Source organism: Vicugna pacos, chromosome 19 (assembly GCF_048564905.1).
Source record: "Vicugna pacos chromosome 19, VicPac4, whole genome shotgun sequence".
Classification (NCBI taxonomy): Eukaryota; Metazoa; Chordata; class Mammalia; order Artiodactyla; family Camelidae; genus Vicugna; species Vicugna pacos.
Window position 1 is genome coordinate 28,807,287 of NC_133005.1, and position 26,283 is coordinate 28,833,569.

Genomic DNA, 26,283 nt, shown 5'->3' on the forward strand with positions numbered 1-26,283 from the left:
TTGACTTTCTTCCCTGGCTTGTGCCAATTATTTATGATTCCTCTGGCTTCCCATTCTCAAGCCACCTGCTAAAGAGTCTATAAAACCCAGTATCCTCTCCAGGTTTTCTGGCCTGAGAGGTAAGTGTCAACCCTTTTCCAGATTTTTTAGGAATTTGCTACTCTCATTCTAAGTAATTTTATTGTATTGAAAGTCTACCAAAAATATAATAATAGGGATTTTAAAGATGCACATAGACATTTTAATGGTTCATTGTAGTAGTTAATAACAGAAGTGAGAGAGAGAAGCTTGAACAAGTTTGATTCCTACACCAGAGACAAAATAAGGGAGTAAGACGAAGAATCTGGGTCACTCAGGAAGTCTATCCTGAGTTCTTTACTCTTCTTCCTGCACCTGAACTTCTGCTGGGATGAAATAGGTGCCTGCTCGTGGTGAGCAGCAGTACCCAAAGGCACGGGGGAATGTAACATCAACACTGCAGGCACCCAGCCTGTCTTCTGCACTTAGGTCATTCCCAACACTGAAAGTTAAGAGTATTTGCTAGGATAGTGTTTCCCCAAAATGTATGTGTGTACTGCTGCAGATATATGAGCTGATGGTAGTTGATATGTCAGTGAACATTATTTTATGTATTTTTAAACATGTGTTTTAAAATTATATAATTAGCACACCAAAATTCATGATTTTTCTTTTAGAGTAGAAATATATAATTTCCTTTAAAGTTTTTAAGTTTAAAAAAAGGAAAAGTGGTTGATATAAAGTAAGATAACAGTTAACAGTAGTACATGGATATGGCAGAAACCACAGAGGTGGTTCATAAAGGATGAAAGTTTGGGAAACATTGTGCTGGGGCTTTGGTTATTAGAGGCTCTAAAGTTGACACAGGTGTATTTTATGTGTTGCCAGAAATAAAAACTTCTACACCAACATTTTATTCTAGATGATTTTTTCCCCTCTGTCACTGTGCTGGTCCGAGGAATGTCGGGAAGACTTGCTTGGGCACAACAACTTTGCCTTTTACCCAGAGGAGCAAAAGCAAATCAGAAGGTATCCATCAGATGTTACAGGGAAGTGACTAAGAGTGTGTGCTTGTGTGTGTGTGTTGTGGTTTAAAGGTTAAATAATATTCCAACAAAAATCAGAGATAAAATAAATATATTTGATGCTAGCCAGATTCTCAGTTAGTGAGTTCATATCAGAATCATCTTAGGAGCCTAGAAATTCAGGTTCACTAAATTACTCTTTAAAGACATCTTCAAGGCAGGTGTATTTTCAAAAAGCTTTCCAGGTGACTCTGGCATCCATTTATGATTAAGAACTACTATTCTGAACGATGGCTTCAGTTATTTTCATGCAATGTTAAATATAATAAAATTCAGGTACATGTTGTATATGAAAAAAATTTGACCAGATCGTTGATGTCTCTGGCAATAGGACTTAGTTTCAGATTGTTTCATATGATTTATTCCTATACAATTGATAATATGCTCTATAATATTTTTTTAAAAAGCTGTATAATTTAATGAAATCTTCCTTTGGGGTGTCACGGTTTATTTTCTTTATAAGAGTTGGGATTATGTGAATAAAATTTATCAGAGAAAGTTGGAAAATTCAACTAATAAAGAAGAAATTTTAAATCATCTGCATTCACTCTCCAGAAGTGGATAGCCACTATTGATATTTTAGTGGATTTTCTTCCAGTCTTTTTTTTTTCTTCCTGTATGTAACACTTAAAAATAAAATTTTAGTCATTTTTGTATCCTTTTTTCACTTATCACATTGTAAGCTTTTACTTATGTTATTAAAAATTCTTTAAAACATAATAAAATTTTACCAGCATTTAAGAGAGACACCCACAACATCGGAGCATGTACCTAAAATAATTTAACATCCTAGATGTCTCTGTTAAATGAGACGTGTTTGCTGTGAGGAGCACACCCCTGCTTTCTCCTGGTGGCATCATGCCGATCACATTCTGTCAGCAGCACTATAAGCCACTGAGTTATAGCATTGCAGACCAAGGAGGCAGGAGATCAGGAGAGGAAGCAAAACTGGTTGATAGTTTAATATGTGCCGTATGTATTTTGACTTAATCATCACAACATTCTTGTGATAGGTTTTTTCCATTTTTCGGATGTGAAAATGGAAGTGACACAGCTAATATGTATTAAAGCAGGGATTTGGAGCCATGAAGAGCTAGAGTTGGTGCCCATACTTTTTCATTTAAGCCATGCTAAGATTCTAATTAGTGAACTCAGCTGTCTAGGGATGCCCAGTAGACCTGAACTCATACTTCATTACATGAAATGATTTGAGAGCCCTTGGGGAAGAAGGAAATTTGAGCCTTAAGCTCTAAAATACCTTATCCATTAGCTTACCACTGAATATTGGAAGAGTCAGACCTGGTGCAATGGAGGTCTGTAACTCATTTATCAGTCACAAAATCTGTAAGAAGTCGATGAACGTTTTTATAGAAATAAAATAGAGTACACTGGTACACAGGCTGTTTATTATCTTTACCAGTATTTGCAAATTCTTACTAAGTTCCTGCCAGATGGCACCAAATGTAATAAACATAATGTTGCTTGTTTTAACAGCTTTTTGTGCCTGAACCTCGTCCAATTCCTAAAAATGATGTTGGATTTAAATATACTGTAAAACATCGACCATTTCCAGAAGAGGTGGATAAGATTCCTTTTGTGAAAGCAGATCTGAGCATTCCAGATTTGCATGAAATCGTCACTGAAGAAGTAAGATAAATTATTATCAGCTGTTGTTAAGAGAATGACAGTAAACGTTCTTAAACAATTTCTGTGGTCAAGACACTGCCTTTCTTTGGTGTTCCTGGAGGTGATTCATAAGATGACCTGGCTGTTTGTCATCTAGGAGGTTACCATGTAGTTAAGACAAATATAGATTGTGGTTGACTGAAATAGAGAGGTGGCACCAGGCTGCATGGCTGGTCCATGGTTTCAATAGTGTAGTGACATGATCAGACCCTAGTGGCGGATATTTGGAGAAGGGAGCCCAATTCAGAGACCATTGTGACAGTCCAGGCAGGAGATAAGAAGGACTGCCTTACTGATAGTGGACATTTAAATATATGGCATATATTCTAAGGCTAGATACACACAGTCTTGGATTGATGGAGAAGGAAAAAAGCCAAAGAACTTTAGATTTTGGCCTTTATTGACAAAGATAATGGTGCCATTTACAGAAATATAGACATTAGGAAGAGGATAGGTGTGGGAAGATGGGAAACATTTATTTGGTTTCAGATTAATTTAGATAGTTAGCTAGGTTAAGTAATGAACCACTTAGTCAAGGGAGAAGGATTTTCAGAAATGGAACACAGGTATGTTAGGGCATGAGAGAACAGAAGGGCAGGAATGGAGATCAGGGAGAAGGAGCACTAAGAAGAGGCCCCTGAATTTTGGCATGAAATTGTAGATGACTTTGAGAGCAGGTTCACAGGAGTGTTAAAGTGTAAGGGTCTGGGGAATGAATAGTTAATAAGGAAAAGACAGTGAATATAAGCTACGTTGTTACTGTTAGCAGTAAAGGGAAGGATACAGAGAGGATAATAGTGTGAGGAAAAAGCCTAGCTAAAGAAAGGCAGTGCTAGTTTTCTTCCCTCCCTCCCTCCCTCCTTCCCTCCCTCCCTTCCGTCCTTCCTTCCTTTGGATGGGAGGAAAATGAACATGCTTAGACGTGGAGAAGGGTCTGCATCTGCTAATGCTGTAAGATGGCTGGGGGAATGATGAGTGATGGAGTAAGGCCCCCAGAGGCAATAGGGTCAAGGGTCTATGTGACTGTGTCTAGAAAAGGGATACTTCTGTTAAGATGGGTGAGGAAAGGGTAGATGAAGAATCAGAGACATTGACCGGTGGAAAGGAAGGAAACTGAGGTGGCTTCTGTAAATTTTAATCTTAGTTCTTAGCAATATAATAGGGAAGCAAATATGGTTCTTAAAATTGCCAGGCAGCCCAGGTAGGTTTAAGTAGCATCATCTATAGTGAAGTTACTTAACTCATTGTGCTGACTTTCTTTAAAAGTCCTTGCTATCTGGAGACATCAAAAAAAATTTGGTGTGAAGATTGACAGTGTGAATATGGGAACATGAGGAACAGCATTTTATGTGCTTAGGAGAGGGTATTAAGATGTTAGATTTGGGGATTTAGTCTTGGTTGGAAAGAAGATGAAGCTAGAAGAATGCTAATGGCTTGGGGAAATACAGGGAGGGGTTGGTTGCCTTACTGTGATGGTAAAGGGGGAGTGAGGGTATGGGTGAGTGGCAGGGATTTCAGAATTGTAGCTCTTGGAAGGACAGCACATCTGAGGTACCAAGTGTGTCTTGGATGGCCAGAGTTGTGACAGTTGAGGAGGTTGTTGGAATATAAGCCAGATTGTTCACCAAAGAGGATGGAATTTTAAATAGGATTGATCGGAAGGGAAGCAGAGGTAGCGACTAAGCCATATATGGTTGTGGACTTCAAAACATGAAGGGGGATCACTGCAGGATGAAGACAGGGATCTGGAAGAGGACGTAAAATGATCTGAAAGATGGTCAGGGGTCTGGCAAAGAGCAAGAGCTCTGCCCCCCTTCTTGCCTGTGTGAAGGGAAGCAGAGACAGTGGTTTCACTTACAGTGAGGAGATGAAGGAGCAACTTTTGAGGCTATAGGGAACATGTTTTGGGTATTTGTTTTAACCCTGAAATGTATTTGCTTGGTTGTATACTCTGTATTGAATCTTAGTATTGGTTGAAACTCTGTATTGATCACTGAAAATTATCTTCATTTATTTTGTTACTTGTAGCTTTGTTTTCATGTAACAATTAAGATTAATCTTATTACTTTTATAATAATTCCGAACAATGAAATACTTGGTTTATTTCAGTTAGAAGAGAGACATGAAAAATTAAGGAACGGCATGGCCCAGCAAATTGCTTATGAAATACACCTTGAACAACAAAGTGAGGAGGAATTGCAGAAGAGAAGTTTTCCTGATCCAGTTACAGATTGTAAGCCCCCACATCCTGCCCAGGAATTTCAAACAGCACGTCTTTTCCTTTCACACTTTGGATTTTTGTCTTTGGAAGCATTGAAGGTAATTTTCTTAAACTTTTATGAGTAAGTGTATTAATAAATTAACATTCAACTGATGGTAGCTAAAGCATTTTTATGAGAATAGACTAATTTTGAAATACAAAAACTGTTTAAAATCTTACCCTTCCTGCAAATAAGTGAAATTCTGTGATGCTATAGATTACAGTATGAGCTCCAAGATAGTTTTGCCATGAATGTATTCAGAGTTCTGTCTGAGAAGACTGCTTTGACAATACATCCACCTCTGAATTTTCCTAGGTAATGTAGGACTGAAATCACATATATTAATGAAATCTATAGATAATTAGAAAAAGAATGTTAAAACTCTTTCTCAGTAGACTTTATTGCTGAATTATTACTGGCTACAACTGACTCTACTCATTCATGCCACTTTTAAAAAGGACCAAGTATAAGCACTTCATAGGTTGTAGTTTCTAAGATCAGACTGTGTCGGGTTATGTCCTGGCATCACTGCTTGCTAGCTGTATGATCTTGGGCAAGTTGCTCAACTTTTCTGTCTTAGTTCCTCATCTGTAAAATAGGGGTGATAAGGGTATCCATCACTGTGGTTGTGTCAGGTGCGTCATGTAGGACATAGTACAGAGTGAGCCACCCTCCGTAAGTAAGATAAGTAACTCCCACTGTTCTTAATTCTGTTATCCTTAAAACAATTTTATGAGGAAAGTGGTGATACCTTTATTTCACATATGTGGAAAACAGGGCCTCAAAACTGTGAAATAGCTTCCCTGAATGTGGATTTAGAGTTTGTACGAAGGCCTCTTTGTTTTGAAAAGCACAACTGAGGATTACCAGGCAAGAAGTTGCTTACTGCACAAGCTGCCCCCCACCCTTAACTCTCTAGCAGCTACTTGGTTAAAGGGCATTTAACTTTTTAGGAAAGCAGAGGGGAGCACTGCTGTCTGAGTTTGGATTTCCGTGTATAGATGAAAAATACTTTCCCATGTAGAAACCTGAGTTAGTGGTGGGGAGTGAAAAGTAAAAACTCCTTTAAAATGCGGAAGAGAAGAGCAGAGAGAGGAAGACAAGGAACAAAGATACAACCTACAAATGATCGGTGATGTTCCTCGTGGAGAAAAACTGAACAAAGTAGAAGTAAATGAAAATATCCTGGAAGGAAATGATTGCATCCTGTGGACTGAAGGGAGACGAGAAGAGCTGTGACAGCCCTGCCCTGAGATCGCAGTTTTCCTTCTGAATTATCTATTCTAGCTGGAATTTTTAAGCTTTTGAGAAAATAATTCTTAAGCTTTCTCACTAGGATCACAATGTAGGAAAAAGAAAGTAACCTGGTTTATTTTGTGAATCTTAGCTTATCTCTGATAACTTAAACCTGGCAGCACACACATACAAAAAAGCTAAAAACTAATCTATTTATGAATATATTTGCATAAGTATTAAGAAGAATGTTAGTAAAACTGAATTCAGCAGCATGTTAAATTAACTTTTACAACAAAGGAACTCCAGGAGAGTCAGTTGTTGGTAAATAGTAGTAAAGTTATTAAGGAAATAATTAGATCCTATTAGCAGATCAGTCAATAAAACAGTAAGTCAATTTTCAATAAAACAATACTCATTCTGAATTTTTCCTGAAACCACATTTTTATCTAGCTTCCTCTCTTGCCCTGTCCTATTTTCCTTACTCCTTCAAAGGTTTGTCCTGAGAGCATTCCCTGAATAAATCACTTGCTTAAAAAAAACCAAAACAGTACTGATTCTGATTAAAAAAATAAATAAAACCCCCCAAACTTAGCCAGGGCTAGTAATATAGATCTCTCTAAATGGCAGCCCGTTTAAGAAATGAGATGGGGAGTGAGGAAATGAGGAAACTTAGGCCCACACTTTGTTAAAATCAGAGATAAAGGATATCTGCCTTGACCACTGTTTAACACTGAGTTTTTAAATTAGTGAAAAATTTTAAAATAGTTTTTAAATAATTACAGATTAACAGACAGTTTAAAAAAAATGTGTAGGGCCCTCCCCAGTAGTAATATCTTACGTAATTAGTATAATACCAAAGAGAGAAAAACTGTTAGAAAGGGAAAGACAGCTCCTAGGTAACAAGATTTCTAATTAAACAACCAGAGGAGAATCAATAGATTATTTAAAGTAAATGAAAGTTTAGATCACTACACATGAAGTACAAATATTAATGAATATCTATAGCTGTAATATCCAGTTTTAAAATGATAGGAAAAAAACCTCACTTACAACTGTGATATTGACAAAAATTATCCTAATAAAATGTGTTATGAAAAACACAGACCAAGAGGAAAAAAGTTATTAAGAGAGATAAAATATGTGCATGTTATGTTCTTGAATTAGATCATCCAGAAGAACAAGCTGATGAGACAGCTTACTTAAAAAAAAAAAAAAAGCAGAAAAATGAGGAGCGTTTGTCCTGTAAGGTGTATTACAGCATGCTGCAGGTCCGCAATTCCTTATCCACGATTTCAAAGTGAAAAATGAAAACCAGAAGTTTTCTGTATGTTTGTGGAAAATTCATTTAGTGGCAAAATAAGACCTGAATTGACATGAGGTTATTGGTAGTCTTTACTTAACTTTATAGTGTGAATACTCTTCTGTTTGACTGCGGAAATAGTAATGTCTTTGATTGTAGGGTGTTGCCTTAACCCTTATCAGGAGTGTTATGTAATCGTCTTTTACTACTATTTACCAATGTAATAGTAAGACCAGGCTCATACTCCTTGCTAATGTAGAAAAGTGATCCTTACCATCGTGAAAAATACCATGGATGGCGAAACCTGTTGGGCAAGATCAAATCTCAAGATAAGGGATTAGGAGAAAACAAAACAAAAAAATGCATTAAAGGTTAATAGACTTTTTTCTAAAGCATTTTTAGGTTTGCAGAACCTAAATTTGAGTAGAAAGTACTGAGTTCCCATATACCCTCTCTTCCCCCACACGCATAGTTTCTCCTTTTGTAACCTCTTGCATTGTTGAGATGCATTTGTAACAACTGATGAACCAATGTCTACTCATTATTAACTGAAGTCCATAGTTTACATTAGAGTTCAATCTGTGTTGTACAGTTCTGTGGGTTTTGACAAATGTATGATGACGTGTGCCTACCATTGTAGCATTATACAGAATAGTTTCACTATTCCCTGAAATCCGCTGTAGTCTTCCTAGTCATGCCTCCCTCTCTACTTCCCCCAACCCCTGACAACCACTGATCTTTTACTGTCTCCACAGTTTTGCCTTTTCCAGAATGTGTTATAGTTGGAATCATATAGTATATAGCCTCTTCAGATTGGCTTCTTTCACTTAGCAACTTGTGTTTAAGTTTCCTCCATGTCTTTTGTGACTTGACTACTCATTTCTTTTTATCATTAAATAATATTCCATTATATGGATGTGTCACAGTCTGTTCATCCTTTCATGTACAGAAGGACATCTTGGTTGCTTCCAAGTTGTAGCAGTTATGAATAAAGCTGCTGTGAACATTTGTGTGCAGGTTTTTGTGTAGACATATGTTTTGAATTCAGATGGGTAAATACCAAGTTGTGCGATTGCTGCATCGTGTGGTAAAACTATGTTTAGCTTTGTGAGAAATTGCCAGACTGCCTTCCAGTGTGGCTGTACTGCTTTGCATTTCCACCAGCAATGAATAAGAAAAAAATACATCTAATTTTTTTCTAGAAAGCATGATATATTACAGAGAAAATAGGATTTTGAATTATACACATAGTATGATTTTAACTGTCTTTAACAAAAAAAAGGCAAATAAAAGAATGGAAGGAAGTACACAAGAATGTTAAATAGTTTCTGTAGTTTGAGATTATGGATGTGCTTATTCCTGCCACTTTATAATTTTTTTAACTTAATGCTTATTAAACCATTAGTAAGTATTGCTTTTATAATTAGATAGTGAAAAGAGGTAATTTTTATCCTCTCTTCCTTCGGCGGTAGGAACCTGCAAATAGTCGTCTACCTCCTCACCTTATTGCACTTGATTCTACGATACCTGGATTTTTTGATGACATTGGGTATCTGGATCTCTTGCCATGTCGTCCCTTTGACACAGTTTTTATTTTCTATATGAAGCCAGGTCAGAAAACAAACCAGGAGGTAAGATTTCTGAATTTGGGGGGTAATTTTTTATGCTGTAAATTTTTAAAATTTAACATGGCTTGCACTTATCCAAGTTGGGAGATGAATTTTTCTTGATGCGTAAAGACTTGTAAACCAGATTTAAAACTGAGTTAATGAAAACTGTGATGCTTAGAGTCCTGAGTCTTGACTCTCAGTGAATGTGATTTAGAGAAGAGTTGTAGTATGTCTTTCTTCCCCTTAAGGAATTCAGATTCATAAGACAAAAAAAAAACCAAAAAAAACTAAAATAACAAAAAGCTAAAGCTAGGCCTAATTGCCTAGCAATAACTATTTACTGAACATCTTCTCTGTGGCTCACTCAGCGTGCCTGGGTATAGAAGGAACAGTCTTTCCTCTTGAGGAGCTCACTTTCCAGATAATTTTACAAGCAAATAATTTCAGTTGCAGCATGCATACTGGAAAAATAGTATCTCAAATAAAGTAAAGGATAAAAACAGAAGACTAAGTAAACATAGTTGGATACTCCTAACAGACTAGGAGAAGAATAAAGATAAATATAAGATAGGTGAGAATGGTAAACTGAGAGCAGATGGCAGGAGAGTGAAGTGTCTATTGGAGATGAGTAGTTAGAACATGGAACAGGCAGGTAGTTAACCAACTATGACTAGAAAAGGGCTAAAGGAAGGTTTGTAAAATATAGTCTGTATTCAAATGTGTAGGGCACTATGACAATATGATCTTAGAATTTTACTGTAATTGTTGTAAGACAGACCATTAGCTAATTAAATTGAGCACACTGTAAGAAATTTACCAGTATAACAAAATATTTATTTATATGAGAAGCACTGTTTCAAATTATTGGTGAACCACTAGAAAAGGAGAGAGTTGTTCTCATTTCATGCTATTGATTCAATAAATATTTATTAAGTGTCTGCTGTCAGTTAGGTGCCAGGGTTGTAGTGGTAAACAAGATCTAGAGGGTTTCTGGCCTCCTAGAACTGCTAGCTAGAGGGGAAGACAGATGATTAAAGCAACTACAGTAAAATGTACTAATAGGAACATGTTACAGAAGCCATTTCACAAAAACCTAACCTGGTCTGAAGAAGACGTCCTGGAGGAAAAGAGTTCTAAGCTAGTGTTTGAGGTATACACTGACAGTAGGTAAAAAGGTAGAGGCAGGTTGTTACTAACCAAGCCATTGCATGTGTAAAGGCCCTAGAGCTGAGAGAGACTTTCATCTTCACGGAATTCATTATGGGTTCCAATTTCCTTGGAGTTTGGGAGAATGTGGGCTGCTGGTAGACAGAGATGAGACAGTTAGAGTCAAATTTGATGGGAGATCCTCATCAGTGGATTAATTTCAGGGATTGAGGATCTATTTTGAAGGAAGTCTAATGCATGGTTCTTATGAGAATAATGGGGCCATTTTTCTCCTATGTGTAGAAGAAGACACAAACCCTTGACATAATTCTTAACAGCAGTTCAGTTTTGTTAGCTTTCTAGGGACTGAGGGTGAATAGAAAACAATAAGATTCTCTCAGGCCTCCTTTAGAGTGGCTGAGACCTGCCTTCCCCAGCCACATGGTAGATTTAGATTAATCTCTAGCTGCCAGCCACGGGTGTGCAAGTTGACTTTGACTTACTTATCACATCGTGACTAAATTTTCAGAAATTGTTTAAGTTCACTTCTTTTTTTTTTTTTAATAGAGGTACTGGGGATTGAACCCAGGACCTCGTGCATGCTAAACATGTACTCTACCACGGAGTTATATCCGTCCCCTCTAAAAAGTTCACTTCTGAATAAAAATTTTAATTGAAAGACTAGAACTGGCTGTCAAATCAATTTCCTGGCACTTATAAGAATATGAAGGGATATGAGCGAACTAAATAGGTACACTTTTGAAGAGAAGTATTTAAGAGATGGTGGCCTGGCAGTGATACCCAATGGATTGAGAAGTAATAGATGTAACACCCCATACTTTGACTTTATTAGGCCTCCGGATGGTCTTGCCATAGATTAGCAATGTATGAACTATATCAGTGATCTGTGGACTGGCTGCATCACAGTTGTTTTGGGAAGCTTTTAAAAATAGTCATTCCAAGATCCTATCTCTACTGATTCTGATGTAGAAGTTCTGGAGTGGGCTAAGAGGATCTTATGTTTAAGAAATTCCTCAAGTGATTTTTGTATACTACCCCTCTTCCCATTTCATTTTTAATTTGTAGAGGATTTCTTATTTTCCTTCCTTTAGCATAAGGTTTTCAGCAGCAGCACTCTTGCTATTTTGGGGCTGGATAATTCCTTGTTATGGGAGCTGTTTTATAAAAATAGAACATTTAGCAGCATCTTTGGCTTCTACTCACTAGGTATCATCAGCGCCCCACTAGTTGTGATATCAAAATGTCTCCCGACATTGCCAAATACCCCTGGAGAGAGAACCACTGTTTAAGAACAAGGGACTTTTCTTTCTCAGCTAGTAAAAAGCCCAGGAATGAAATCTGGCACTTGGTAAAGAGTAGGGAATCTTCTTATCACTTAATTTTTTTCTGGAATGGTCGCATTCTCTTCTTTGGACTAAGAGAAGGATGTTTTCTCACTCATTTATTAATTATACTGTATCTTTACTGAATTTTTAATAGATTAGTACTTTTTATAGCATTTGTCAAGATTTGTAAGTAAATATTCACATACTTATGTAATGTCTTTCACTAATCAGACCCTGTGAAGGCAGGGATCTAGTGTTTTTTGTTTACTTTTAGTAAACATGTCTGGTTCAGTAACTGTTTTGTTAGAGAGGGAGCTAAGGGCTTTACTTGCATTTTCTCACTTCATCTTCACAACCATCGCTATTACTCCCGCTTTATAGATGAAGAAACTGAAACAGTGAGGTTAAAAAACTTATTCAAGGCCCAGCCGAAATTTGAACCCAAATCTAACTCGGAAGCATGCATCTTTAACTGCAGTGACGTAGTCCTCAGTTTATTCTGAGCTTGGACTTGATTTGTCAGATACTTCAAAGCAGTCAATTTTTATGAAGATTATTTTGATACGCTCTTTTGTTTCCTTCATTATGACTGATGATTGGTATGTATTTCAGATTTTAAAGAATGTGGAGTCTTCCAGAAATGTTCAGCCACATTTCCTAGAATTTTTGCTCTCCCTTGGCTGGTCAGTAGATGTGGGCAGACACCCTGGTTGGACTGGCCATGTTTCTACCAGTTGGTCTATTAACAGTTGTGACGATGGTGAAGGATCTGAACAAGGTAAAACTCATATGGTCACTTCTGTTTTCTAGTTTTGTTACTCTTGATTTCTCCCCTTTACTATGAGTTTGTAGTCTTATTAAAAAAACCAGAGTTACAGAATGGAGAAGTCTCCTTCCCGTAATCCTCACAGGAGGTTGCTTGATAATCATTTGTATACTCTTCCAGACATTTTCTGTGTATACAGGGAAAAGTTATATGTGTGTATATATAAATGAACATATACATTATATACATATCTAATGATAGAGTTAATTAATATAAAATTAATGGCTTAATTATCACAAGGTTAATAAGTTTCTTTTTTGTAGTGTGAGTGAACAAGTTCTATTTTCTGTAACAATATTATAATCAATTTAGGTTATCTATAGCAAACAATACAGCTTCCTAACAAGTGTATTTATATAGATTCTGTGGCTATCATTAAAGGTTATATTCTTGAGATATTATATAAAAACCTTTGTAGTAAATGGCTAACTATCTCTGAGAGATTCGTGTCCGTCTCTGCAAATCCTCCCGAGGAACTATAATCAGGATAGTGAGTACCAGAGCAAGTATAAATTTAAATTTAAGGTCCTTACCCCACCTGGCTAGTACTCTTTGTTCCAAGGGCTCCTGAAATCATTGGAAAGTTAATAATACCTCTCTAAAGTGGGTAATGCCTATGTCCAGTGGTTTGAATTAGCAGAGTTCATTTGTCAACCAGATTATACTCTCTCAAGGTTTCCTATTAAATAACATTGTGGCTTGTGACTTGTTGTTTTTCCTACTTTCAGCCAAGGTTGAATCAAAGTATTTGAGGATATGCTCTAATTTTAATTGCTGTATATCATTTAATGTGTAATTGAGTATATTTATAGACTAAATTCTCATAAGCAGAATTGATAAAGGATTTGTACATTTTTCAACTAGATAAATGTATCAGTTAGATGCTTAAGGTTGCAAGTAACAGAAAACCTGACCCAAACTGGCTTAGATTTTGAAGGTCACTTATTGCCTCATATAACTGAAAATTCCAGAGATTAGTGTTCATTTTTGTTCTCATTTGATTAGCACTCCTGTTCTATTTCTCTGCAGTTTTCCTTTAGCTCTGTTCTCCATGTGTTAGCTTTGTCCCAGCGTGGCTTCTCTCATAGTGCAAAAATGTAGTGCCAGGCTTTACGTTCACTTACTATACTAGTCTGAGGAGGAGAGATTAGCTGGGTCTCAAAACCTCCCTGCTCCCCAGATTTGACATACACAGTGATTAGACCACCCTGAACTTACCGCTGTAGCAAGGCAGATGGAATGACTGTGATAGATATAAACAAGGTAGAGCTGGTGTGAAGGGTCAGTCCCACCCACAGTTCATGCCTGCTACAGAGGGGAGGGTGGAGTGGGTGTTGGGGCAGTAACCACATTGTCCACTACAGTAGATACAAGTGCCTTCCCAGCATCTAAACTGGAAGTCAATAAACCACAGCCCATGCCTATTTTTGTAAATAAAGTTTTACTGGGTCTCAGCCACCCTTGTTTATGTATTATCTGACTGCTTTCATGCTACAGTGGCAGACTTGAGAAGTCGTGGCAGAGACAGACACAGCATACAAAGCCTTACTTACTGTCTGATCCTTTGCAGAGAAAGTTTACTAACCTCTGGTCTAAACTTCCTGTTTGTCACATCCTCACCAAATTAGGTATCCTGTGATCTGTTAGGTGAGGAATATTCTATTTTTAATTATGGTTAGGTTTCAGCATCTTCTCTCATTTTTGTTTCTTCCTTGAGGACTACTTGTTCACTTCCTCTTCCCAGTTTTCTGTCACGTTGTTGGTCTTTTATGTATGACTGGTGGAACACTGTTCATTTTAAAGAAGAACTATACTGGCTCTCGGGAGTGTTACTTTTGTTGATTCAGTCTTGCTGGCTTAGAGCAGATACTATTACTAAGACTGCCTGCACATTTTCATATTGTATCACTGGTCATTGGGAAAAGTGAAACGGAAGCAAAGCTGAGGAGCAGCAGCAAGAGCCCAGGGACTGAAATGCCTTGAAAGCGAGAGCACGCACCCAGCAGCACCGTCCCCGGCTCCCTTCAGGAGAGAGGGCGTGGTGGTCTTCTCCCGTCTGACGACTGTTCCCGCTTCCAAAAAGACCATTCCCTAAATCCGCTGCATACAGATGAGCTAAAGGTCCTGCTAATAAAAAGTGGTCTGATTTAGAGTAGTTTCAGAAACTATAAAATTAAGATTTTTATGATTTAAATTTAGTGTAAAGACATTTAATGAATATTTATAGTTTATTCTTCTAACGCACTGACTGCTTCTTGTTGGAAATGTATCTTCTATTTATTATTACTTTATTAACCAGTTAAAGTTCTGTGAAGCAGGATGATACTGGTTTTTCCCACTTTTTAGAGCAGTGATGCAGTGTTTCTCCTTCCTAGATGAAGTGATCTCCTCTGAAGACGTTGGGGCTAGCATTTTCAATGGACAGAAGAAGGTGCTGTATTATGCCGACGCCCTTACAGAAATAGCTTTTGTGGTTCCTTCTCCTGTGGAGTCATTAAGTAAGAGCATTTTTTGGTATGGGGCTGTTTTTTTTGTGTGGAACTATTTTTGTATTCACTGGTTTGTGCAGTATTGTTGCATTGGGAGAGATTCTCCCAAGTCATCAAAGACATTCTTCAGCTTCTAAGGCCTGTTAGCTTTTAGATTATGTAGAGGTATGGGCTATTAGCTCCTCTTAACTAAAGGAAGGTAGTTAAAGACAAGCAGACTGAGCCTCTAATGATAATTTTTAAATAGCAAAGGAGATCGACTTCAACCCTTTTTTTTGTTTTTCTTTAATCTAATTAACCAATACATAGAAGCCCTGTTTTCCAGTTTATTCATTTTCCCTGATTATGAGTAAGCTCCCACCTACTTCTCTGTTTCCATGTGAGAACCTTTATATGGAACCCCAGAGAATCCTGAAATTGGAAGGCTCTCATGATGGCATCTGGGTGATCTAACACCAAGGAAGAGAAACGTCAGTGGTCAAGTCTGTTCTTCTCAAGGATCAGGAGTGATCATTACTTCTCAGTCTGAATTCTTAGTCTTATTTTGCCTAGAACTTTTGCATCTTGCAAATTAAGCTCACTTCTTTGTGTGTAACCAGGCAGTAGGTGGAAAACTTCACCTTCTTCATCGAGACCATCTGCAGGATACAGTGCTACACATCACACTTTCACAGTTTCATCTCTAGGCTGATGAGTTTTCCTGTGTCCTACCTTGGCAGCCTCCTAACTTTTGTACTTGGATCCTTGATTTTGCAGTCTAGGCCCCTCACCGTCTCTTACTCTGGGGCAAATCGTGTTCCTGGCAGGAGGGGCCTTACATGGTATACGTCAGTGTCTTAGCAGTTGTTTGCCTTCATGTCGAGGCTGCAGTCTCCCACTTTAATTCCGGAGGCCAGGCCCCATCTGTCCTCTGTGGACTGAGTCCCTGCCTGATGTCTCTGGCCCAGCTTGTTCTCACCAATCCAGTCGAGCAGGAGCCAGCAAACTGTGGCACACAGGCAAATTCAGAACACTAAGAATGGGTTTCGCATGTTTAAAGCATTGTAAATAAAATACAAAGACGAACAGGCAACAGAGACCTGACGTATCACCTGATCCTTTACAGGAGAAGTTTGCCCACCCTTGCTCTGGAAGCAGTACTTCGCTTAAGTGATTTAGGTTGGATTATTAGCAGAATTAGTTTAATAAATGTTTTTGCTGTAAAGAAGTAGTTGGTATTGTAATTATTTTTTCTTTACCCCGTAGCTGATTCATTGGAAAGTAACATCTCAGATCAAGACAGTGATTCAAATATGGATCTTATGCCAGGAATTCTGAAACAGCCATCCCTAACACTTGAGCTTTTCCCTAATCATACAGACAATCTTAATTCCTCACAGAGGGTAAGTCACTTTGTTCATATATCTCCAAAAACTTTTAGTGAAGTGGGAGTAATTGTAGAATCATGCCTGAAAAGCTTTTAACTTTAACCCAAAGAGGAATTATAGCAGTACTGATTCATTAGCAGCTTAACTTTTTAAAATCAAATTTTCATGATTTTTCATTCTTAAACAGCCTTTGTTGTTTTCCTTGATTTAGCCTTCCTGGTTCCATGCTTGCTTCTCTCAATCATTCCTTCTCAAGCCTAGGTTTCTTTTTGGTCCCTGAAGTATCCAGTAAAGGTACAGCACTTACCATGACTTCACAGCATTAATCATGCAACGTTGAACTTAAGTCTGACCACGTACAGATGATAGGGTCCATCCAGGGAGACACCGAGAGACAGCTCAGAGCATGAATAAACACTCTGAGTGAGGCAACACAGCAGCTACCAGAAGAAGAGAGTGCTTTGCTTTTATACTTTTTTCTCACCTTGTCAATAGATGTATCTCTGTCTGTGTTTCCCCTCCTGTTACCGCTTAATCCTTACTGGAAAGTGACCAAGTAAGTGATAGCCTGAGAACAAGATCAGGTCATAGGTGTGAGAAGAGTGATTTAGAGTAAATAATAAAAAAAAGACAAAAGACGTGTAAACTTTCTAAAGACATTCTTCCATTATACAGGATTTTAATTTGGCCCTTTCCAAACTTAAAATTATTTAACATAAGTGTATGCTTAAAAGAATATGGGAGAGGTTCATCTTGAAAACTGATTTAAGAAGAAAAATTTGAGCTGTATAAAACTCTTTGAAGTAGACTGATTTTGAAAATCATGAGTTGCTATATTTAAAAAGGTTTCACAGAATGCAGCTTGGAGAAGAACAAGCCAGGTAATGCAGAATTTTCATCAGCTCTAGTAGTCAGTGACCGGCTGCCCTTGTACTCATCTTCTGAATGCCAGCGGCGTTGTAAGTAGAAGGGAACGTCCTCAGCCTGAAACAGAGCTATACTAGAAACCTACAGCTGACATTAAATATCTACACATTGTTCTACAAGCTTTCCTCCTGAATGGAGGCAAGGATGTCTGCTCTCACCACTTCTGTGCAACACGATAATGGAGGTTTTATGCAAGGAAACAAAAAAAAAAAATGCATGAAGATTGGTTATTCCTTAAAATCCAAACAATGACAACTCTTAAAGCACCATGTTTTTATTTACCACATACTTCGCAGACTACTAACAAATTAAAAGAAGAAAAATCTATGACTATCTCCGTAGATACAGGAAAAGTAGTTGACAACAATTCAACACTGAAAGAATCACAAGCAAAGCGGTGTTGCTGTGATGGAAGAAGCCTCCTGCTTTCTGGCTATAGAGAGAGACTCAGATCCTGCTAAATACTGTTTAAAACCTTGCACATAAACTTAATTTTTATTAATGTCAATTATAATTGTTCAGAATTCCCTACTTTTTTTTTCATTTGAAGATTTTAGGCCTTCATTTCCTTGTTCTAGGTTGAGACTTGATAAACAGAGGAGCCAAAGAAGGGCTTTTTTGCAAATGTATTTTATACTTTTTTCTAGAAGTGATTTCCTGTGGCCTGATACTGTCACTGGGCAGCTTGATGAATGTGTGGTTGTAATTTTAGTAAGTGAGGTTTTTTTGGTTTTTTTGTTTGTTTGTTTGTTTTTTTGTCTCTCATCTGCTTTTCTCTGCCTCATATAGCTCAGTCCCAGTTCCAGAATGAAGAGGCTGCCTCAGGGTCGCCCTGTGCCTCCCCTTGGACCTGAGACAAGAGTTTCTGTAGTCTGGGTGGAACGCTATGATGATATAGGTACTGTATAAGGACTTTGTCCATAAATAAGATCATAGTAGGATGACAGTCACTTGCAAAATGTTTAAAGGGAGTGGCAGCATAGGCTCGGTATGGTGGCCAAGAGCTGGGACTGGAGTCCAGCAAGCCTGGATTTCATTAAGCCTTAGATCACTCAGCTGTTAAGTGGGGATACTCCTGGCACTTATTTCATAGTTGTGAAGATTTGATGGGACTCAAATCTTTGGATACCAAGCCTATAGTTCTTCTTGGTATGACAGCTACTAGTTTGTTGCCTCTTGGTCCCACTGCATGTAGCTCCCAGTCATCCCAGGACCTCTGGAAAGGGGAAAGGGGAGCACTTCCTTCAGCCTCTTTCCACAGACCCTACTGTCTAGTTTTAGTATAAAGATTAATTTGTCATTAGGGATTCTTCTGTGAATAAGTTTCTCATGATTTTTATGTAAGCTCCATAAGAACATTAAAAATGCATATTTATCCTAGAATCTCATCCAGCTCAGAGTTTGTAGGAAAAGTGTGATAGTTGCTTTCCAACGCTTCTAAAGCCCTTTCCAAGCCCTCAAAGACTGTAGATGATGTTTTCTGAAAACCCTTTGCTTTAGATGAACTTAAACATGTCTTGAGAGAAAATTATTTTTTAATTTGTGAGGAATTGTTAGAATTACATATTTTAGGGTAGCACAGTCCGTGTGTTTGTTGCCCACTGTGTGGAGAGATTAGGAAATTAATTTCCTATTATTTGGGAAATAGGAAGGAATTATTGATTGTAATGTTATTATTTTCTTCCAGAAAACTTTCCTCTCTCAGACCTGATGACAGAAATCAGTACTGGCGTGGAAACTACTGCAAATAGTAGCACTTCTCTGAGGTACACTCTTACTTGCTTCAAGTTTGTCGGCGCTGTCATTAAGCATAGGGAAACTTGTTTTTTTTTTAATAATATGTTGATTGCAGTTTAATTAAGAAATAAAGACTTTAATGAAACAAAAGGGATAAAGGCAATAAGAAATAAACATAATTAGGAAAAAAGAATCAAAGAAAGAAGTTTTTAGATAAATGAAGGTGATCAAATTAGCAAGGATTTTTAAATGGCATAGTAGTTAATTGATGTTTTACATTATCTGAGGCAAAAAGAAAGATGGAAAAGTAGAGGCAATTAAATGTTAATGAAAACTAATGATAGAGTAGCAATATTTGATAAAAAAATGGAGTTAAATTGGTCAAAAAAATTTTGGATAGATAGTTAAAATATCCTCATCACATGAGCTATTTAATGGAAAAAGTATTTCTAAGTAAAATGTAATACTAAATTTATTGTAAAATTGAGATTTTTGTTTTAGCTGCTCATGCATGAAAAGGATAAACACAGTATAATGTATATATATAAAAATATATTTTTACTAAGAATAGTAAAAATATATCTGTACAGGAGGTTTTTTGCTTGCTTGTCTTTGGTTTAAACAAATAATTTTTGTCAAGCTAAACTTCATGTTTTAACTTTGAGTAAGTTCCTTCTATGTACATGGTCTGGTTTATATTGTATGTAAGATGAATTTAGTCTAGCACTGTTAGATTATTGTAGAAATGAAGTCAGTAGAGGTGGTTTATTTTAACATTATCATATTAAATTTCTAGAATAGGGCAAGTCATTCTTGAAACTTCCATGTTTTTTATGCTAAAGTATTTTAAAGCAAATTACACATTTTCTGACATTCTCTAAAACTAAGAATACTTTTCAAATAGACAAAGGTAACATTATCATAATAATAAAGTTAGTACAACCGTTCCTTAATTTCATCTAGAAGCCAGTTCATATTCAGATCTCTCCATTTTCCCTAAACTATTCTTTATAGCTGGTTTGTTTAAACAAGCATCCATTTCAGGGCTTTGCATCTGGTGTTAATTCCTTCGGTTTCTTTTAATCTAGAACAGCCCTGTTTTTCTTTTTTTCCTCCATGACACTGTCTTGCTGAAGAGAAAGAATAGTTTTCATGAGGTGGACTTTCCTAGAACTAGTTTGGAAGAGAACTTTTAAGTGTCTTGTGCTGTTTTTGTTGTTGTTTTAATCTTTTTTAGGTCAGAAGTTCTAATATGATTAGACTGTAAAACTTTTATTTTCTTAGCAGATTAGAAAAGTTTAGAATTTGTCTTGGGGACAGAATTAGTATACTATTGATTTTCAGTAAATGTCTTGAAAAATTGACTGACTGTTGCTTTGGCCAAAATCACTTTACCTATTTAGAAAGAAACTTCAATGTGTTGCAAAACAAAAACAAAAAACCCCAAATCCTGACACACAGCGTCGAAGAGTAACACGGGTACTTCTAGATCTACCTTAGCATATCCCCAACACACAATGTGTAACTCAGTCTTCTAAAGGTATGGGTGCTGACTCTGACACCTGTTACCTGTCCAGAGGCTTTGAGGGCTTTGGCTGTGCAAAGATTCAGCCGTTTATCACCTCTGCTGAGGAGAACACTTGCAACTAATCCTTCCAACCTCCTGTCCCAACCCCTGAAAAAAAAAATTATATCAGGGATTCTTACTCTGGACCTAAGCTTTAATCCCACTTCTGATCTGAGGTGCCAGCAGTGACTGTGGTGGAATTTCCTGGCCTCTGGTCAGCCCCACTTTTGTTCCCTACAAGGAGAAAGGATCCAAGTGAAAGTCCCATAGCTGATTGCTAGATTGATAGCTCTCCACAATACATTTTTCTGGCCTTCCATTCCACCCTGTGTCTCCAGTGCTTTTCTAAGCACATTTTTTAAGCCCTTTTTGGGGTCAGCTTAAAAAGCCCAACCCCAGGGGGAAGGTATAGCTCAGCGGTAGAGTACATGCTTAGCATGTATGAAGCCCTGGGTTCAATCCCCAGTACCGCCATTTGAAAAAGTACATAAATAAATAAATCTGATTACCCCCCTGCCAAAAAAAAATAATTAAAAAGCCCAACCCCAGCGATGCAAAGAGTCAGGGTGTTGGTAGGGGGGCTTCAACTGGGCTCCCAGAAAGAGGATTGTGAGCAGACTGAGCACTTGGCTCTTCTCAAACACAGAGCAGTAAGTCCCTTTGGTATTCTTACATTACACGTGGGGAACTTCAACTCTTGAATATCTGGGGTAAAAAGAGTTTCCTTTTCTTGTCTTAAGATCTACTACTCTTGAAAAAGAAGTTCCTGTCATCTTCATCCACCCTTTAAACACTGGATTATTCCGGATAAAAATTCAAGGAGCCACTGGAAAATTTAACATGGTCATCCCTCTTGTGGATGGCATGATTGTCAGTAGGCGAGCGCTCGGTAAGCTTCCTGTGTGGCTGAAGGGTTGAGGTTTCTTTTTTTTCTTTAACATTTTTATGAACCAAAAAGAAGTAGAAATAAGGAAGTGGTGATCCTACTTAATAGGTCCCGCATGTAGAAAATGCTGTGGCTCTTGTTAAAAAGGAAGCACTGTGTTTAACCTAGCAAGTATGAGTGGAACTGTAATTCACAAACTTCCATTATTGGAAAATGAATATAGTTGTTTGTAATCCAGGGCAGGAAATGGGTTGTCAGACCAGATTTTGATTCTGTTTTTCCCTGTCATTGGGTCTTTCTTCTAACAGCTTTATCTTAGTAGATTTCTATTTTTCTCTCTGAGGATGGGGAGTTTTGCAAATGGAATGAAATAGTTTGGGTTCGCAGAGAAAAGTTTGCTTGACCTCTGGTAGTTTACTAGCTGACTGGTTATTCACCAGATTTTGATTTTAAAACCCTCTGTTTTTAAGGTTTTCTGGTGAGGCAGACTGTAATTAATATTTGTAGAAGAAAGAGACTGGAGAGTGACTCCTACAGTCCACCACATGTGCGCCGGAAACAGAAAATCACCGACATTGTCAACAAGTACCGGAACAAGCAGTTGGAGCCAGAGTTTTATACTTCACTTTTTCAGGAGGTTGGACTCAAGAACTGCAGTTCTTAGACCACTATCTGTCTAGGACTATTGTACTCCAGTTTGGGGCTATAATATCAAAGTAAAACAATTTGATAGGTGATCACTGTAAAAAATAAAACAAATCACTCCCCAAGAGCTTACTGTTTAATCACCAGAATAGAGGAAACATTGTAAACCCATTTGAGAGGAGATTTTCGGCTTTCTAGTGAAATGGGCTCCCAGACACAATCATATTCCTGCTGGTAATGATAATACACATTTTAGCCATAAACTTTCTTTTAAAAGTGACAATTTTAGTTAAATATAAGCCTTTTGAGGAGAAAGGCTTTTATGCATCTCAGTTAAACACATGCATTGGTAGTTTCAAATTTGCAAATTAGAAGTTGAAGATAGTTTTATACCTCACCTTTTAGGAGGTTGTATTCAGAAGTAAAATCTGTCTCAGAATATTCCAGGACATTTAAAGACTCCTGTTGATAGCATGGAGGAGAAGAAAAGAAATCTTAACTTTCTGCCCACTCATAGGTCCATTTGTCATCCACCTGTCAAACTGACGGAAAAGAACGTAAATGTTTTTTGCTCAGATAAGAAGTCTGACATTAAAATATTTCATAGTTTCTCTCCGCATTTCAAAAGGTTATCATTCTCATCACTGCAAAGGTCTGTCTGCAGGCCTCAGTTTCTGGGCAGCCCAGGAACAGATCTGAAACGGAAGCATGGCCCTTTCCTTTAATGGGGATACACGTGGAGTTCGTGGAGTTAAAAGTTACAAGACAGTAGTGATGCCTCCCCTCTCTCCATTATTGTCTAGCTCGGTAACATAATGACAGGTTAACCGTTTGCAATTGCTTGGTAATTTCTTGGTTAAATATTAAATATAAATTCACAACAAAGGTTGAACATTATTTAGTTTCATCCATTGTCTCTTATTTCAGGACCAAGCAGGAAACTGCAGTAGTTTATGAAGGATTCTAATTTGGGGTTCAGGAATAGCCTCTCAACGCTACTAATTCAGATCTCTCCCAGAGAGCTACTGGATTTCATCATAATTGACAAACGTTAGTGACCACCTCCTTGGGTGGCTGCTTTTAGAAATGGCTGTTGTCAAATTTTCTGGACTTTGCCAGCTGAAGGCACAACAAATCCCTGCCCGGGTTTTTGAAATACTTCTGTTACCTCGCTGCTACTTTTCTGCCAGGGATAAATGTTTTGAGGTGGCCAAACCCAGAACATCCTTACAAGGATTCCTGTTACAGTGCTAGAGTGTACACTGCTCGTTCCTTCTACTCTTATGTGCTTTCTACTTTATTGAGATTGTTTTATGTTAATGTTAAGAAACTAAGTGACATTTGAAAGTCCAAAGAAGAGTGATCACAGTTGTATAAGGGGTGATTTCCCATTTAAACTCTGTGTTAGTAGACTCTGTAGGTCAGGCCTACAATAGTCTGTTGGGTTTCATGTTTTGGTAGTGTAATTAGAGGGTGGGGGATAGTATAGGACCCAATTCCCTGTGCGGATATTTCTATTCCAGAAGTATATATTTTGTCACCTATGAGCAAGAAATGTGGGCATAGCAGCTCTGGGTTTTAAGTTTGCCATACCTTTTTCTTCATGTTTGTTTTAAGCTCAGGTAAAGGTAACCTCCTCCTTCTATGACTCCAATTTCCATTCAGGGTATAATATTACTCAATAATTGATTTTCTTCTTAATCTGGGCAATAAATTGATGTTTCCAGATGGTATCATGGGAGAGGGGAATATATGATAAAGATCAGCAAGTTCTGCCCTAAAAATGTGTTAGTAGCTCAGCAGATGTAAGGTGAGGTCTAACAGCTTTCATGGGAATTCCAGATTGACATTTCATGGGAAAAATGGGCCCTTGTTCTCATGGACTTGGACAAAGAAGGCTATAAATTGATGTGTAACTTACAACATTCCATAGGTTAAAAATAACTGTTGTAGGTATACCCGCCTCAGTGTGACTCTTCAGACAACACTGCTGTCAGCAAAATGAATAGTGGTGTGATTAGGGGAGGGCTTCGTGATGCCTCAGTTTGCTCTAATTTCTGGCCCATCTTTGTACTTCTAATGGCTTTGATAAATCAGTGAACAACTATGTTGAATATAGCTGTGATCTGGAAGACTTTGTGGTCTCCCAAGGAAGGAGGGATGGATTTAGGGCTGTGCAGCTCCCAAAGGCATGGAACCCTAGTGTGTACAGCACAGATAGAACGTGGGGTACGCAGACCTCAACCAGAGCTGGTTCCGGATGCTCAAGAGTACATCTACCTAAAAAGGGAGTGTGCTGAGGATGCTTGGACCTTTCACTAGTACTGGGTTTGAGTTCATGGTTGCTAAATTCTTTAACTGCCTTTGTGAAAAATCACTTTGAGTAGAATAATGCCAGAGGAGCATATTTAGTCCCTAGTAACAATCTTCAGTGTCCACTTGATAAATTTGCTAACATAGGCTCATAACCTTCGGGGGGAAGCCAGAACCACTTTGATCTTTGGCTTAAACAGTTAAGTTGCTGCATGTGACAGATGCTCCAGGGCGTGGATGAGTGTGGCCTTTGGTGACGAGGAAGGAAAGCATTTGCAAGGGACAGAGGCAGGTGGTCTCACAGTTCCTTCTCACACTTGGGGATGGGGGCTCTCTCCTCTCTGACGGGACCACTGAGGACAGTGAGGAGGGCTTTTGCTTTTTCTTGTTCAGCGGGCTCTCTTGTCCAGCGCTTCCCCCTCAGACCCTCCATCCTGCCCATTGGCCCTTTGACAGTAATTACCTGGTGGGTTGACCCCCTCCTGTCCTGGCAATATATACACCATACACATAAATGCTTTTCTCCATTTCCAGGTCCTCAGGTCCCCTGAGGCAGCCCATTCTCCTCTGGATTTGTTTATGAAAGCAAAATACCTACATCTTTGGCCTATAATGTCAGTTGCCTACAGGCTGTGTGTGTGAGGCCTTCATGAGTGGTTACTTTCTGTGTACACTGAGGAAGCATTTGTCAAGTTCTGCAGAGTGATTTTTAGAGAGGCATAGTCTCCAAGTGTATTTATTTTTATTGGAAGGAAGTTTATTGGAACTTTACCCAAAGAAAATGGGAGTCAGACTTGCTCAAAGACCTGTTTTGTAGTAGATGGTAGGAAATACATCGGAGGTAATTTGACACTGCTGGTAGTTCTCCATTCACCGTTTTAAAACCCATTCAGGTTATATCTTCGCAAAAAGAGTTGATTTATATGTTTACATGAAACGGTAAGTTGCATTAGATGGTCTGTTTTAAGGATTTCCATGACAGCCTCTTTTCCTGAGTTGGAGAGATCGGAGGTGGTCCACCCGTTCAGTGTGGAATCAAACTGTGGGTTCTCAGTAGCTGAAGAAGCCATGTACTGTATAGTGTTTTCTCAGAGTATCAATTCATGTTTTTCAGATGCTTTTCTTTCTCCTTTTTTTTTTTAATGGTGAGGGAAAGGTATAATTTGGGATTCCACAGTGCCTTGCATACAGTAGGCGCCCAATAAATATTTGTTGAAGCAAACCAAGTTTCCCAAGTCCTTGTCTCTTGCAGTGACCAAGAACATCTTTCTCCTCTGAAGGGCTTGGCAGTTGTGGCTAAAAAACAAACAGTATCATTATTTGCTTGAAATCATATACACAATTTGTATGGATTTTGGTATGTTGCCAAGACATGATCTTTTTCTTATTGTATTTTCTGTAAATATTTCTGGCACTGACCTGTAAAGTAAAGGCGAAATGTAAATATGAAGGTGTCCCATGTACCCTCGCCTCCTGTGTTTCCTCCTGGTCGGTTAGGGAAGAAGGCCCAGAGGCTTGTTTGTATTTATGCAGATCCTTTGTCCAGAAGAAACCCATGGAATATTGAATGTAATACATTTAGTCAATTAAATTTTAAGGAGATTCTTATCTAACAATGTCTTGTGTGCTTTTGGTTAGCGGGCTAGGGGTTTGACTCTTGCATAGATGTTCCTCCTAATTGACTCTTTGCAGGGGGTGTCTGCTCTGCTCTGACTGCCCTTCATAATTTGGATCAGTGGGTTTTTACTCTGTTTTTGTAGAGTATCATGAAATACTCAAAATTCGATAAATTTTAAAAGAACAGTGTTTGCTTTTCCATGCTGGAAGGAGCTTGTATA

At 38.0% G+C, this 26,283-nt stretch overlaps 1 protein-coding gene across 2 annotated transcripts in view; it reads left to right on the forward strand.

Annotated features, from left to right (window-relative positions):
* The window catches only part of RALGAPB (Ral GTPase activating protein non-catalytic subunit beta), an 84,792-nt gene extending 58,731 nt beyond the window's left edge, over positions 1–26,061 (forward strand). For both annotated transcript variants that reach the window (XM_006202548.4, XM_006202547.4), the window contains exons 20-30: positions 941–1,047; positions 2,598–2,750; positions 4,899–5,108; positions 9,059–9,217; positions 12,301–12,466; positions 14,890–15,012; positions 16,249–16,385; positions 18,087–18,195; positions 18,985–19,063; positions 21,342–21,490; positions 21,958–26,061. In XM_006202548.4, coding sequence (XP_006202610.2) covers positions 941–1,047; positions 2,598–2,750; positions 4,899–5,108; positions 9,059–9,217; positions 12,301–12,466; positions 14,890–15,012; positions 16,249–16,385; positions 18,087–18,195; positions 18,985–19,063; positions 21,342–21,490; positions 21,958–22,151 — 1,586 coding nt within the window. In that variant the 3' untranslated portion in view covers positions 22,152–26,061. The remainder of the gene's footprint in view (positions 1–940; positions 1,048–2,597; positions 2,751–4,898; positions 5,109–9,058; positions 9,218–12,300; positions 12,467–14,889; positions 15,013–16,248; positions 16,386–18,086; positions 18,196–18,984; positions 19,064–21,341; positions 21,491–21,957) is intronic.
* The last annotated feature ends 222 nt before the right edge of the window (positions 26,062–26,283 follow it).